Source organism: Anolis sagrei, chromosome 11 (genome assembly GCF_037176765.1).
Source record: "Anolis sagrei isolate rAnoSag1 chromosome 11, rAnoSag1.mat, whole genome shotgun sequence".
NCBI classification, from domain to species: Eukaryota; Metazoa; Chordata; class Lepidosauria; order Squamata; family Dactyloidae; genus Anolis; species Anolis sagrei.
The window spans coordinates 26,036,545-26,050,669 of NC_090031.1; the positions used below are offsets into that span (position 1 = coordinate 26,036,545).

General features: G+C 41.1%; 1 protein-coding gene across 3 annotated transcripts in view; it reads right to left on the reverse strand.

Annotated features, from left to right (window-relative positions):
- The window catches only part of CLUH (clustered mitochondria homolog), a 92,448-nt gene that overhangs the window by 43,896 nt on the left and 34,427 nt on the right, over positions 1–14,125 (reverse strand). For all 3 annotated transcript variants that reach the window (XM_060756960.2, XM_060756959.2, XM_060756958.2), the window contains exons 2-3: positions 9,656–9,849; positions 1,044–1,215 (exon numbers count right to left, since the gene is read on the reverse strand). In XM_060756960.2, coding sequence (XP_060612943.2) covers positions 1,044–1,215; positions 9,656–9,823 — 340 coding nt within the window. In that variant the 5' untranslated portion in view covers positions 9,824–9,849. The remainder of the gene's footprint in view (positions 1–1,043; positions 1,216–9,655; positions 9,850–14,125) is intronic.

Genomic DNA, 14,125 nt, shown 5'->3' on the forward strand with positions numbered 1-14,125 from the left:
CTGACTCTAACAGGCTTCAGCCTACTCACTCTCCTCAGGACGATGCTAGCTTTTGCTCACTGACTCTAACCAGCTTCGGCCTACTCGCTCTTCTCAGAACGACTTTAGCTTTTGCCCACTGACTCTAACAGGCTTCGGCCTACTCACTCTCCTCAGGACGCCACTAGCTTTGGCCCACTGACTCTAACTGGCCAGCCTACTCAATCTCCTCAGGACAACACTAGCTTTTGCCCACTGACCCTAACCGGCTTTGGCCTACTCACTCTCCTCAGGATGACAGTAGCCTTCGACCACGGACTCTAACAGGCTTCGGCCTACTTGCTCTCCTCAGGACGACAATAGCTTTTGCCCACTGACTCTAACAGACTTTGGCCTACTCACTATTCTCAGGGCGACACTAGTTTGTCCCACTGACTCTAACTGGCTTCAGTCTACTCACTCTCCTCAGGACGACACTAGCTTTGGCCCACTGACTCTAACAGGCTTTGGCCTACTCACTCTCCTCAGGATGATACTAGTTTTGGCCGACTGACTCTAACAGGCTTCGGCTTACTCATTCTCCTCAGGAGGACACTAGCCAGGCTTCGGCCTACTCACTCTCTTCATGACATCACTAGCTTTAGCTCCCTGACTCTAACAGGCTTTGGCCTACTCACTCTCATCAGGACGACACTAGCTTTTGCTCACTTACTCTAACAGACTTCTGCCACTTGTTCTCCTTAGGACACTAGCCAGGCTTCGGCCTACTCACTCTTCTCAGGACGACACTAGCTTTGACCCACTGTCTCTAACAGGCTTTGGCCTACTCATTCTCCTCAGGAGGACACTAGCCAGGCTTTGGCCTACTCACTCTCTGTAGGACGACGCTAGCTAAGGCTCACTGACTCTAACAGGCTTCAGCCTACTCACTCTCCTCAGGACGACGTTAACTTTGGTTTACTAACCCTTTCAATGCTTGACTCAATTTTTTGTAATTAAAAATACCTAGTTAATTTTTAATATTTCTGACATTGTATGCATGCCTTTTTTTGTCCCTGTGTTACCTTCAACTACTTTTAACACTGAATCTTCTTGCAAGCCTTCAATGGTCTTCAGCTCTGCAAAGTTATCCAGCACGTTTCCATCGAGTTGCAGGGAGAAGCACGTTCGGTGGCAGGTGTCCTCGCGGTCCATCAAGACTTGGTGGATCTCCTGGACCATCTCTTGGGGGGAGACCTGGCCAAAGGAGGAGAAGCAGCAGGACCTGAAACCTGACTTGAACCTTTGCCCAGCCCGATATTTTCCCATTACCAGGGACCTCCACCTTCCCAATCTTGCAGAGAAATATCTTCCCAACCACTTTCTAAGTTTGATGCACTCGTATTATGAGCTTCAGACTAGAATTAACTTGAGTTTGAGAACTGTCCATTAAATTAAGGGGGTAACTCACCCCTCGAAAGACAACAAGTTGTCCGTATTGCATCTTCCCCACCTCACCTTGACATTAACTCCAATGGGGTACATAACCCAGAACACGGCATAGTGTCATGCATACTTGTGTACGGCCAAATGTTTAAGCGTGAATTTTAAACGCGTGTCCTGTCTATTTAATAGAAATAGGTTTTAATATATATCTTTTATCGAAATACATTATAATGTGTATGTTTATAGAATGTTTGCAATGGGTTGTTGTAGGTTTTTAGGTCTATATGGCCATGTTCTAGAAGCATTCTCTCCTGACGTTTCGCCTGCATCTATGGCAAGCATCCTCAGAGGTAGTGAGGCCTGTTGGAACTAGGAAAATTGGGTTTATATATCTGGAACTAGGAAAATTGGGTTTATATATCCAGTGTGGTGTCTCTACACTTGACTATTTTATCAAGACTGGCCATTGTTCTCCTCCCAAGAAGGAAACATCTTCTGATTTCCTGGCTGCAGTCTGTGTCTGCCACTGCCTCCATGTTTTCTCCCTCTATTTGTCAGTTCTCATTCAGTCTGGTTGTCATCATCTTGGGTTTTTTGATGTTTAGCTGCAACCCAGCTTTGCACTTTCTTTTTTCACCTTGGTTTACAGGCTCATCCCCAGTTTCAGCCATCAAAGTGGTATTATCTGCATATCTAGGTTTGTTAATGTTTCGTCCAGAAATTTTGACTCCAGCCTTGGATTTGTCGAGCCCCGCATGTTGCATGATGTGTTCTGCATACAAGTTGAATAGGTCGGGTAAGAGTAGACAGCCTTGCCGTACTTCTTTCCCAATCCTGAACCAGTCTGTTGTTCCGTGGTCTGTTCTAACTATTGCTACTTGGTTGTCATACAGATTCTTCAGGAGACAGACAAGGTGACATTATTATTATTATTGTTATTATTATTATTATTATTATTATTATTATTATTATTACTATTTTACTGACACCACAGTATGTCACAGCAAACAAGATCTACATGCTGGATTGTATCACAAGTCGAACACTTCCCAAGCATCTAGGACTGTGTGATGTATTTTTGAATGATGCGCGCAGATCCAAGTCAGGTGGTCTTTTGCAGTTGACAGATTGTGATTTTGTCGATGTTTATTGTTTCCAAATGCCAGCTGAGATCTTTTGGCATGGCACCCAGTGCGCCGATGATCACTGGGACCACCTGTACAGGTTGATACTAGAGTCTTTGCAGTTCGATTTTGAGGTCTTGATAGTGGCTGAGTTTTTCCTATTGTTTTTCCTCAATGTGGCTGTCACCTGGTATGGCGACATCAATAATCCAGACTTTTTTCTTTTCCACAATCGTGATATCTGGTGTACTGTGTTCCAAAATTGTGTCAGTCTGGATTCGAAAGTCCCACAGTATTTTTACATGTTCATTTTCCACTACCTTTGAGGGTTTATGATCCCACCAATTCTTTGCTGCTGGCAGGTGGTCCTTGTGACATAAGTTCCAGTGAATAATCTGGACCACAGAGTTGTGCCTCTGCTTGTAGTCCATCTGTGCGATTTTCTTGCAGCAGCTGAGGAGATGGTCCATGGTTTCATCCGCTTCCTTGCACAGTCTGCGTTTTTCGATCTTGGCCTTAATGGCATTGGTTCTGATGGCTTGCTCCTAGGTTGCAAGAATCAGGCCTTCTGTCTCCTCCTTCAGGGTTCCATTCGTGAGCCATAACCAGGTCTTCTCCTTGTCAACTTTTCCTTCAATTTTGTCAAGGAATGCTATGTTGTGCCAGCTGTGAGCTCTGGTTTGGAGTGCAGTTTTCCTGTACTGACTCTTTGTCTGCTGTGCTTTGAGAAGTTTCCGATTACTGACTTTAATTAAAGCAGGTTCTTGGCTTTCCTTGACATATTCTGTCAGGGCGTGTTTTTCTTCTTCAACTGCTTGTTTGACTTGTAAGAGTCCTCTGCCACCAGACTTTCTAGGCAGATAGAGCGAGGGTGTAGTGAATTATGCATGGTCATGAGTTTTCTTGTTTTTCTATCCAAATTGTCCAGTTCTGCCTGTGAACAATTTATGATGCCAGCAGTGTATCTTCTGACAGGTACGGTTATTTATTATTATACAAAGTTATATATTATTATACTCTACTATTATTATTATTATTATTATTACTATTATTAGTACCATTATTGTTATGGATTCTAATATGACCTGTGGGTACGTCAAGAATCATTCCACAGACAGGGGAAACATCGGTGCTATCTCAAGAGGCAAACTAACTCGTAATTTCTCCATTCTGGTATTCAAAAACGTCTTTCGATGGTTCCTTTTTTGATGGGAGGTAATGAGTACTCATATTGACCCATGGTAAGTTGACCCAGGTTTTGGGGATTTGTTTGAGCTGCGGTGGCGTGATGGGTTAAACCTTTGTCCTGCTGAACTGCTGACCTGACGGCTGGCAGTTCGAATCTGCAAGATGCTAGTCAGCTCCAATTCCTGCCAACCTAGCAGTTCAAAAACATGCAAATGTGAGTAGATAAATAGGTACTGCTTTAGCAGGCAAAGAGATGCTCAAAGCAATTGTGCCAGCCACACAACTAGAAGATGACAACGCAGGTTCCTTGGCTTGAAAATGGAGAAATCACCTCCCCAGAGCCAGAAAGCTGGAAATGAAAGGAGAAGCCTATGCCTTTGTTTGTGTGTCTTATTGTATATGATTGTAAAGGCACTGAATGTTTGCCTATGTATGTAAATACTGTAATCCGCTCTGAGTTCCCGAGGGGAGAAGGACGGAATATAAATAAAGTTTATTATTATTTTACGTCTACAGTTTCTAGATTTATACGTGAGTATATACAATACATATTTCCATTATTATTATTACATTTGTTCTACTCTATTATTGTTATTATTACATTTATTATTTTTTATTATTATTATTACATTTATATTATATACAAAACATCATATTTCCAGCGTCCGCTGCTCTAGAACTTGTAAAACCTCCCCGTTCACATTTGCCTGTGATAGATCTGCATGCCATGACTCTCTGGATTAGCTCCGTGCCTGTTCCCCTTCGCAATGATGCCGAAAGTGACCGTTTCCCCCGGCTAAACCACTCTTCACACTCTCACTGGACAATAGCCACCCAGACTGATCAGGCTTAGTCCCCTGAATCTGAGGTGCTTTACATTAAGCGGATGCACGCGCACGACACTTCGGCTAATCTCCGCCTAATTTTAGAACTAGAAGAAGCAGCACTTCAAGAAAGCATGGGTGGCTTTACTGTAATAAGTGAGAGCGGTTCCTCAATGGAATGAATTGCCTGGAGAGGTGGTGGGGGTCAACTTCTCTGTGTGTTTCCAAAAAGAATCAATTCTGTGATTCTTCCCAGAGATATATCACATATACTCGAGTATAAGTCGGGTTTTTCTGCCCTTTTTTAGACCCTTGGCTTATACTCAAGTCAAAGTTATTTATTATTTTACTATTATTATTTATTTATTTTACTCTATTATTATTATTATTATTATTATTACATTTATTATTTTATTCTATTATTATTACATTCATTAGTTGGTAAGCGTAAAGGTTTTCCCCTGACATTAAGTCTAGTTGTGTCCAACTCTGGGACTCTGGTGCTCACCTCCATTTCTAAGCCGAAGAGCCGGCGTTGTCCATAGACACATCCAAGGTCATGTGGCCGGCATGACTGCATGGAGCACTGTTGCCTTCCCGCCGGAGTGGTACCTATTGATCTACTCACATCTGCATGTTTTCAAACTGCTAGATTGGCAGAAGCTGGGGTTGACAGCGGAAGCTCACGCCGCTCCCCGGATTCGAACCTGCGATCTTTCGGTCAACATGCTGCATGGAGTGCCGTTACCTTCCTGCTGGAACAGTACCTATTGATCTACTCACATTTGCATGTTTTCGAACTACTAGGTTGGCAGAAGCTAGGGCTGACAGCAGAAGCACACACCACTTCCCGGAATCGAACATGCAACCCTTTTGATCAACAAACTCAGCAGCTCAGCGCTTTAACCCACTGCGCCACCGGGGGGCTCATATTACATTCATTACTTTATTATTATTGTTATTATTACATTTATTATTTTACTCTATTATTATAATAATGGAGCCCCCAAAAATATATATTATCAGTGCTTTAACCCACTGTGCCACCGGGGCTCATATTACATTCATTATTTTATTATGATTGTTATTATTACATTTATTATTTTACTCTATTATTATTATTATGAGCCCCCGGTGGTGCAGTGGGTTAAACCCCTGTGCCACCGGGGCTGAAGTCCAACAGGTCGCAAGTTTGAATCTGGGGAGAGGCGGATGAGCTCCCTCTATCAGCTCCAGCTCCCTATGCGGGGACATGAGAGAAGCTTCCCACAAGGATGATAAAACATCAAAATCATCTGGGCATCCCCTGGGCAATGTCCCTGCAGACGGCCAATTCTCTCACACCAGAAGCAACTTGCGGTTTCTCAGGTCGCTCTTGACACGACCAATTTTTTTTAATAATAATAATTAATTACATTTATTATTTTACTCTTATTATTGCATTTATGATTTTACTCTATTATTATTATATTCATTATTTTATTTTTTTTATTTTATTTTATTATTGTTATTATTTCATTTATTATGTTGCTCTATTATTACTGTTATTATTGCATTGTCATTATTTTGCACTATTATTACTGTTATTACATGTATTATTTTACTCTATTACGTAAGCACATTTACATTGAAGAATAATGGTTTAATCAGAGTTGGACAGTCTTAAATTACAGTTTTATGTAAATATTCAAAAACATGTCACCTACTCATGCCCCAATTAATGTAATTGTATTGGTATCTATTTTTATTTTGAAATTTACCTGTAGCTGCTGCATTTCCCACCCTTGGCTTATATTCGAGTCAATATGTTTCCCCATTTTTTTGTGGTAAAATTAGGTGCCCCCGCTTGTACTCGAGTATATACGGTAGTTTAAAAACTTGAGTGTTTGAGCAGCTCTTCCTCCGGAGAGAATTCCTTGCCCTTTTGCTCCTCTAAACTTTGGCCTTGTCTTGCAACATGCTAAGCACCCAACTGAAAAATTATGCAAGCGTCAGAACTGGTATCAGGCAAATAATCTGGCAACGGAAGAAACGGGGCCCTTTTTTTGATTCAAATCCCAGCTCTGTCTAGATGGAAATCTGTGCTTGCATTGCACAAAGCAATCGCCAAAAAAACGGAAGTTTCTTCAAGGGTTCTCCATAATAAAGAGAAGTTATGGCTGTAATTCTAAGTCCCACGGCTAAAGTAAAGGTAAAGGTTTCCCCTGACATTAAGTCTAGTCATGTCCGACTCTGGGGGGTGTTGCTCATCTCAATTTCTAAGCTGAAGAGCCAGCGTTGTCCATAGACACCTCCAAGGTTATGTGGCCAGCATGACTGCATGGAGCGCAGAAGCGGTACCTGCATGGTGCGCCGTTGCCTTCCCGCCAGAGCGGTACCTATTGATCTACTCACATCTGCATATTTTCGAACTGCTAGGTTGGCAGAAGCTGGGCCTAACAAAGGGAGCTCACTCCACTCCCTGGATTCGAATCAGTGAGCTTTCAGTCAGCAAGTTCAGCAGCTCAGCGGTTTAAACGTACCATGGCTAGAATCCCCCTTTAAAAATCATGTCTAATTTTTATATGTTTATAATAATGATAATGATAATAATAATATACTTTATTTATATTTGCTCTAAGGTAAAGGTAAAGGTTGTCCCCTGACATTAAGTCCAGTCATGTCTGACTCTGGGGTGTGGTGAAGAGCCAGCGTTGTCCATAGACACCTCCAAGGTCATGTGGCCAGCATGACTGTATGGAGCACCGTTATCTTCCCGCCGGAGCGGTACCTATTGATCTACTCACATTTGCATGTTTTCGAACTGCTAGGTTGGCAGAAGCTAGGGCTGACAGCGGAAGCTCACGCTGCTCCCTGGAATCGAACCTGCGACCTTTTGGTCAACAAGCTCAGCAGCTCAGTGCTTTAACCCACTGCGCCACGGGGGGGGGGGGGGGGCGCTATATTCCCTATATTCTGCTCTATATTCCCTATATTCCGCTCTATTATAATATACTTTATTTATTTATATTCCGCTCTGAGTTTAGGGGACTCAGAGCGGATTACAGAATACATATATGGCAAACATTCAATGCTGTTATACAATTAACAACAAGGACAGACAGTACATAGACTTAGGCAAAGGCTTCCCCCTTTCCATCTCCGGCATCTGGAGGCTGTGCTCAACTCCAGCAACAGGGAGGTGCTCTTGTTCCATTTTCCATGCCTGTTGTCCATGGACATCTTCCTGATCGAATTGCCGGTATGTCTGCATGGGTGCCGTTTACCTCCCATCCAAAGTGGTACCTATTGATCTACTCACATTATTGTGTTTGAACTGCTAGGTTGGCAGGAGCTGGGCCTATCAGAGGTAACTCATCCTGCTCCCCAAATTCAAACCGCCAACCATTAACTCAGCAAGTTCAGCAGCTCAACAGTTTAACCTGCTGCGCATCGGGGGGGGGGGGGGGGGCGGCTTATTATTATTTATTTATTATTTACAGTATTTATATTTCACCCTTCTCACTCCGCAGGGGACTCAGGGTGGATTACAATGTACATATACATGGCAAACATTCAATGCCATACACACATAACATATATAGACAGATACTCAGAGATTATTTAACTTTCCAGCTTTTCATGAGGGTATTCTGGCCACCAGGGGAGCTGTCGCTTTACCGTCCATTTGTGACACTGATGAGGTACTTCCTCATTTTTTGCATGCTTGCTGGAGATTTTTGTGGTCTCATAAATTAGTTCAATTAGCCTCCCCACATAAGTGGTACCTAAATTTTCTACTTGACCGATGCAACTGTCTTTCGGGCTGCAAAGGTCGTCAGCAAGCTACACAAATTGGTCGGAAGCTCACTCCGAACTGGGCTGGCTTCGAACTGATGACCTTTCGGTCAGTAGTGATCTTAATGCAGCTGTCTCCCAGCAAGCTATTCCAAATTCCCGGTGCTATTATTATTATTATTATTATTACTATCATTATTGCTACTACTATAAAGCAGCCTGTAAACTTAAGAGTACAGCTGGGAAATGAGAGGTCCTGCAGACATTGTTGGACTCCATTTCCCATTAGTAATACTAGCTGCAACAGTTCCACTCAACAAGGGCTATTGTTGGTAGACTCTGATAGTTGAGTTGGATGGGGGCTGTAGTTCCCACCCAGCATTGTATGGAGAGCCACAAGTTGAACACACTTGTTTGAAGGTACATCTTATGACAGGACACCATGTTCCGTGTCAGCATGGAACATGGTGAGGCTTAATGTTGTCACGACACACTGGCGTTTTGGGGGTTTCCATATACCAGATGGTCAGGTCAAGGAGTCACTCCATATTTACAATGCCCATTACAGAGAATCATTGAGGCATTTGAAAAGCTGCTAGTTCGAAGCCCGGGTCGGGGTGAGCACCCGACCTTCAGCCCAGTTCACTGTCCACCTAAGCAGTTCGAGTAGAGAAATTAGGCACTGCTTAAGCAGGGAAATATTTTAAGGCACCATAAAAAGGAAATACCAGAAAATGCCGGCGATCAAAGGAAGGAGGAAGTCTGCGATCAAGGGCTCTTCGTCACAAGAGGATGGAGCAACAGCACCCTCTTTTGGCCGGAATCGTAAACAACCTCCAGGATGCCAAAGATGGGAAAAATGCCAGCATATACCTCTATCTGTTGTCTGTTCTGACTGTTTAGTGGCATTGAATGTTTGCTGAAGTGTGTGCCCCTCAAACTTTGACCATCCTTCATGTTGCAATCCTCCTCCATTTTGTAATCCATGTTTATGTAACTATGCAATCCATAATTCTACAAAAGATTCCACTTCCTGACCATAAGAATGGTTCAACAGTGGAACTCACTGCCTCTGAGTGTGGCGGAGGCGCCTTTTTTGGAGTCTAGCTGGATGGCCATCTGTCAGGGGTGCTTTGATTGTGCTTTTCCTGCATGGCTGAGGGTTGGACAAGTTGCCCCATATGGTCCCTTCTAAGTCTATTATTCTATGAGTCTATGAAAACACGGTGTTGACACCGAGGAGCAAAGCTTTTCCCAACTCCCTCCAAAGTTCCTCCAGAATGCAAGATGGCAACCCTCTGGAAGAAGGGCACCTCAAGGCCTAGCGATGGCACTCACCTGCAAGGGAAATGGTTCCACCGCTGGCGCGTGGACCTTGACTGTGAAACCAGTATCTTGGATGACAATGACCTCTTGGTCGTTCCCGTCGTCTGTGTGATCCGGCTCTTCGTGGCCATTCTGCTTGGCCTCCTCCTTGTGGTTCTCGTGCAAGCCATCGCCGTTCATCAAGGCGATGCTAGACGAGCGATCCTCTGGAAATAAGAAGAATCAGCTGTTTTTCCGTGTAATAGGCAGTAAGAGCAACTAAAGTTTCGGAGAGCTTCCGTTCGACCATTTCAAACCTCCCTGCTTGGGTGGTGATGGCACAATCATCAGCATAGATGCAACTCAAAGCTGACTGGCACAACCTAGGATCACAACCAGACACAGCTAAGATATCTACCCTTGAGTTTTGATACTCTGCTGCTAACTATGCATGCCCAGTGTGGAATACATCTCACCACATTAAAACAGTGGATGTGGCTCTTAATGAGACATGCCGCATTATCACAGGATGTCTATGCCCTATACCACTGGAGAAATTATGCTGTTTATCTGGTATCCACTGGGAAGTAGCAGCCACCAATGAAAGGACCAAGGCATTGACATCTTCGGCCAATCCTCTGCTTGGTTATCAGCCAGCATGCCAATGCCTTAAATTGAGAAACGGCTTTCTAAGATCTACAGAGATACTCGCAGGGACATCTCAGCAAGCGAGAGTCCAAAAGTGGCATGCTAGCTGGTATTGCACCACCTGACATCCTCTAGGAAGTAGCAGCCAGCAATGAAAGGACCAAGGCATTGACATCTTCAGCCCATCCTCTGGGTGGTTATCAGCCAGCATGCCGCCTTAAATTGAGAAACAGCTTTCTAAGATCTACAGAAATACTCAGAGCACCTCAGCAAGTGAGAGTCCAAAAGTGGCAGGCTAGCTGGTATTGCACCACCTGACATCCTCTGGGAAGTAGCAGCCAGCAATGAAAGGACCAAGGCATTGACATCTGCGGCCCATCCTCTGTTTGGATATCAGCCAGCATAATAATGATGTCCCATGCAGTCATGCCAGTCACATGACCTTGGAGGTGTCTACGGACAACACTGGCTCTTTGGCTTAGCAATTGAGATGAGCACCACCCCCAGAGTTGGACACAACTAGAGTTAATGTCAAGGGGAAACTTTACCTTTTACCTTAAGATCTACAGAGAAACCTTTTTCATTATAAATGGCAGTTCCTAATTGGTTCTGTCCTAAAAATCGCCAATTACGAGATAATAATGAAACATTTGAAAGTTTTGTTAGAGTTCTGAAATTTTCGCCACCAGAACTTTAGCAACACTTTAGAAGCAAAGCACCAGCGCCCTCTAGTTTTGTACGTACTTTAGAACCATGGATTGCCCATCTATATAAATAAAAATGTAATGTTCGTTTGTGGGATTAACAGAACTCAAAAACCACTGGACGAATTGACACCAAATTTGGACACAAGACACCTAACAACCCAATGTATGTCCTTCACTCAAAAAAATTGATTTTGTCTTTTGGGAGTTGTAGTTGCTGGGATTTATAGTTCACCTACAATCCAAGAGCATTTTGAACTCAACCAATGATGGAATTGAATCAAATTTGGCACACAGGACTCCCATGACCAACAGAAAACACTAGAAGGGTTTGGTGGACATTGATGTTGAGTTTGGGAGTTGTAGTTCATCTACATCCAGAGAACACTGTGGACACAAACAATGATCTGGACCAAACTCTAAACGACTACTCAATATGCCCAAATGTGAGCACTGGTGGAGTTTGGGGAAAATAGAATCTTGACATTTGGGAGTTGCAGTTGCTGGGATTTATAGTTCACCTACAATCAAAGAGCATTCTGAATTCAACCAATGATGGAATTGAATCAAATTTGGCACACAGGACTCCCATGATCAACAGAAAACACTGGAAGGGTTTGGTGGGAATTGATGTTGAGTTTGGGAGTTGTAGTTCACCTACATCCAGAAAACACTGTGGACTTGCAGATACGTTGTGAGACAGAGGAGAGCCAAATTTGGGCATGGAATGTGACATATACTCCTGATACACATCGCTTGAAGGTAATTTGCATACAATGGGGAATCCCTGTCCATACAAGTGGAGGGGATGGACACGGGATGACGATGACGACAGCAACATAGGATTTGGGGGAGTTGTAGTCACTTTCTAAGGCTCGACACATGGAGGAAAGGAACGGTTAATCTAGCTCCCAGCCCACACAAATTCCAATTTTCCCTCTCCAAGTTGGGATTTACTAGAAATAGGTGTGTTCCCGTCCCGTTTCGGCCCAACAGACAACGCCCTTTCCCTATTTTGCCAAGGGAAGAAGACGGGTTGGGACATCCTGGGATGGAAAAGAGGCATCGAAAGGTGAAAGAGGTCTAACTAAAAGAGGGTGTATGCATGTATGTATATAATATTGTCATTTATATACATTCATTTTAGGTCTGGAGAGCCCTCTCTAATGAAAACCACTGCAAAATGGGTGTGGGCAGGGTACCCTGAGGCTCTATCCAGTACGGTGGATTGCACAAACGCCGCGAACCTGTACGAGAAGAGCAAGGCCGCTCCCAAGTCGTGCCTGCAGTTCAACCAGCAGAGCCTGGGAAAGTTACTTTTAGGGACTACAAATCCCCCCAAATCCCCGAACGCCTGGCTGCTCGATTCGGTTGCACTGGCAGAGCCCGAGATTTGCAGAGATGTTTTCTGACTCACTCCCCAGCAATGTTTATTATTACATTTTCTCCCCAATCAAAATGGTACACCAATAAATTTATCCTGCTTGCTATACCAATACATTGATTTGGTTCCCACTCGTTGAATTGCTATAAAGAGCTTACGCATCTTTCTAATAATAATACAGTTAAAAAATAAATGTACCGTAATAAGAATAATAAATGAAATAATAAATGAAATAATAACAGTAATAGAGTAAAATAATAAACATAACAAAAATAATATATATAGTATCAATAATAGAATAAAATATTAAATGTAACAATAACCATAATAAATCGAGTAAAATAATAAACGTAATAAAAATAATAATAGAATAAAATAATAAAAGTAATAAAAATAATAATAGAGTCAAATAATAAACATAATAAAAATAATAATAGAGTAAAATAATAAATGTAATAACAGTAATAGAGTAAAATAATAAACGTAATAAAAATAACAATAGAGTAAAATAATAAATACAATAATATCAATAATAGAATAAAATATTAAATGTAACAATAAACATAATAAATAGAGTAAAATAATAAATGTAATAATAATAAACAAAATAATAAATGTAATAATAATAATAGAGAAAATAATAAATGTAATAATAACAATCAATGTAATAAAAATACTAATAATAAATAGAGTAAAATAATAAACATAATAAAAATAATAATAGAGTAAAATAATAAATATAATAAAAATACTAATAGAGTAAAATAATAAATGTAATAATAACAATGAATGTAATAATACTAATAATAAATAAAGTAAAATAATAAACATAATAAAAATACTAATAGAGTAAAAATAATAAATATAATAACAATGTAATAATAATAGAGTAAAATAATAAATGTAATAATAACCATAATAGAGTAAAATAATGAATGTAATAATAATAGAGTAAAATAATAAATGTAATAATGTAATAATAATAGAGTAAAATAATAAATGTAATAATAATAACACTAAAATAATCAATGTAATAACAATAAAGTAAAATAATAAATGTAACAATAACCGTAATATAGAGTAAAATAATCAATGTAATAATAAACAAAATAATCAATGTAATGATAATAAAGAGAGTAAAATATGTGTAATAATAATAGAGTAAAATAATAAATGTAATAATAACAACCAATGTTATTATTACAATGTTATTATTACTAATAAGAAAAAGAGTAAAATAATAAATGTAATAAAATAATAATAATAAAGTAAAATAATAAAAAACTTTGACTCGAGTATAAGCCAAGGGGTGCTTTTTCTGCCTAAAAAAAGGGCTGAAACCCAGTTTATATTCGACTATATATAGTATTCTAACTCTCAATGTTTCACATCTTGTGCTCCAATGTAAAGAACTAGGAAACACAGAATGACTTAACTCAAAGCTTGACAGATATTTTGGGGTGATCCCTAGGAGAAAACATAGATGTCATGGCCCCCAAATAACTTTTCCAAACTCTGATTTGAGTCCCAAAGGATACTGTTGATCCCACTGTTGTTCCTTGCCTTCTGTCTTCCCCCAGTTTGTCTAACAAGAAACTTTGGGGATTGGACTTTGGACATTTCCATGTGCAAGAGAGTGCGCACTCTACCCACAGATATAAAGATAGGGTGCAGGGAGAACAGACAGACTAGAGTCACGTGGTACTGTTGTTGTTATTGGCATTCCTGGCCTAATTCTAGGAGTGTATTAAACAGCTTGGATGTCAG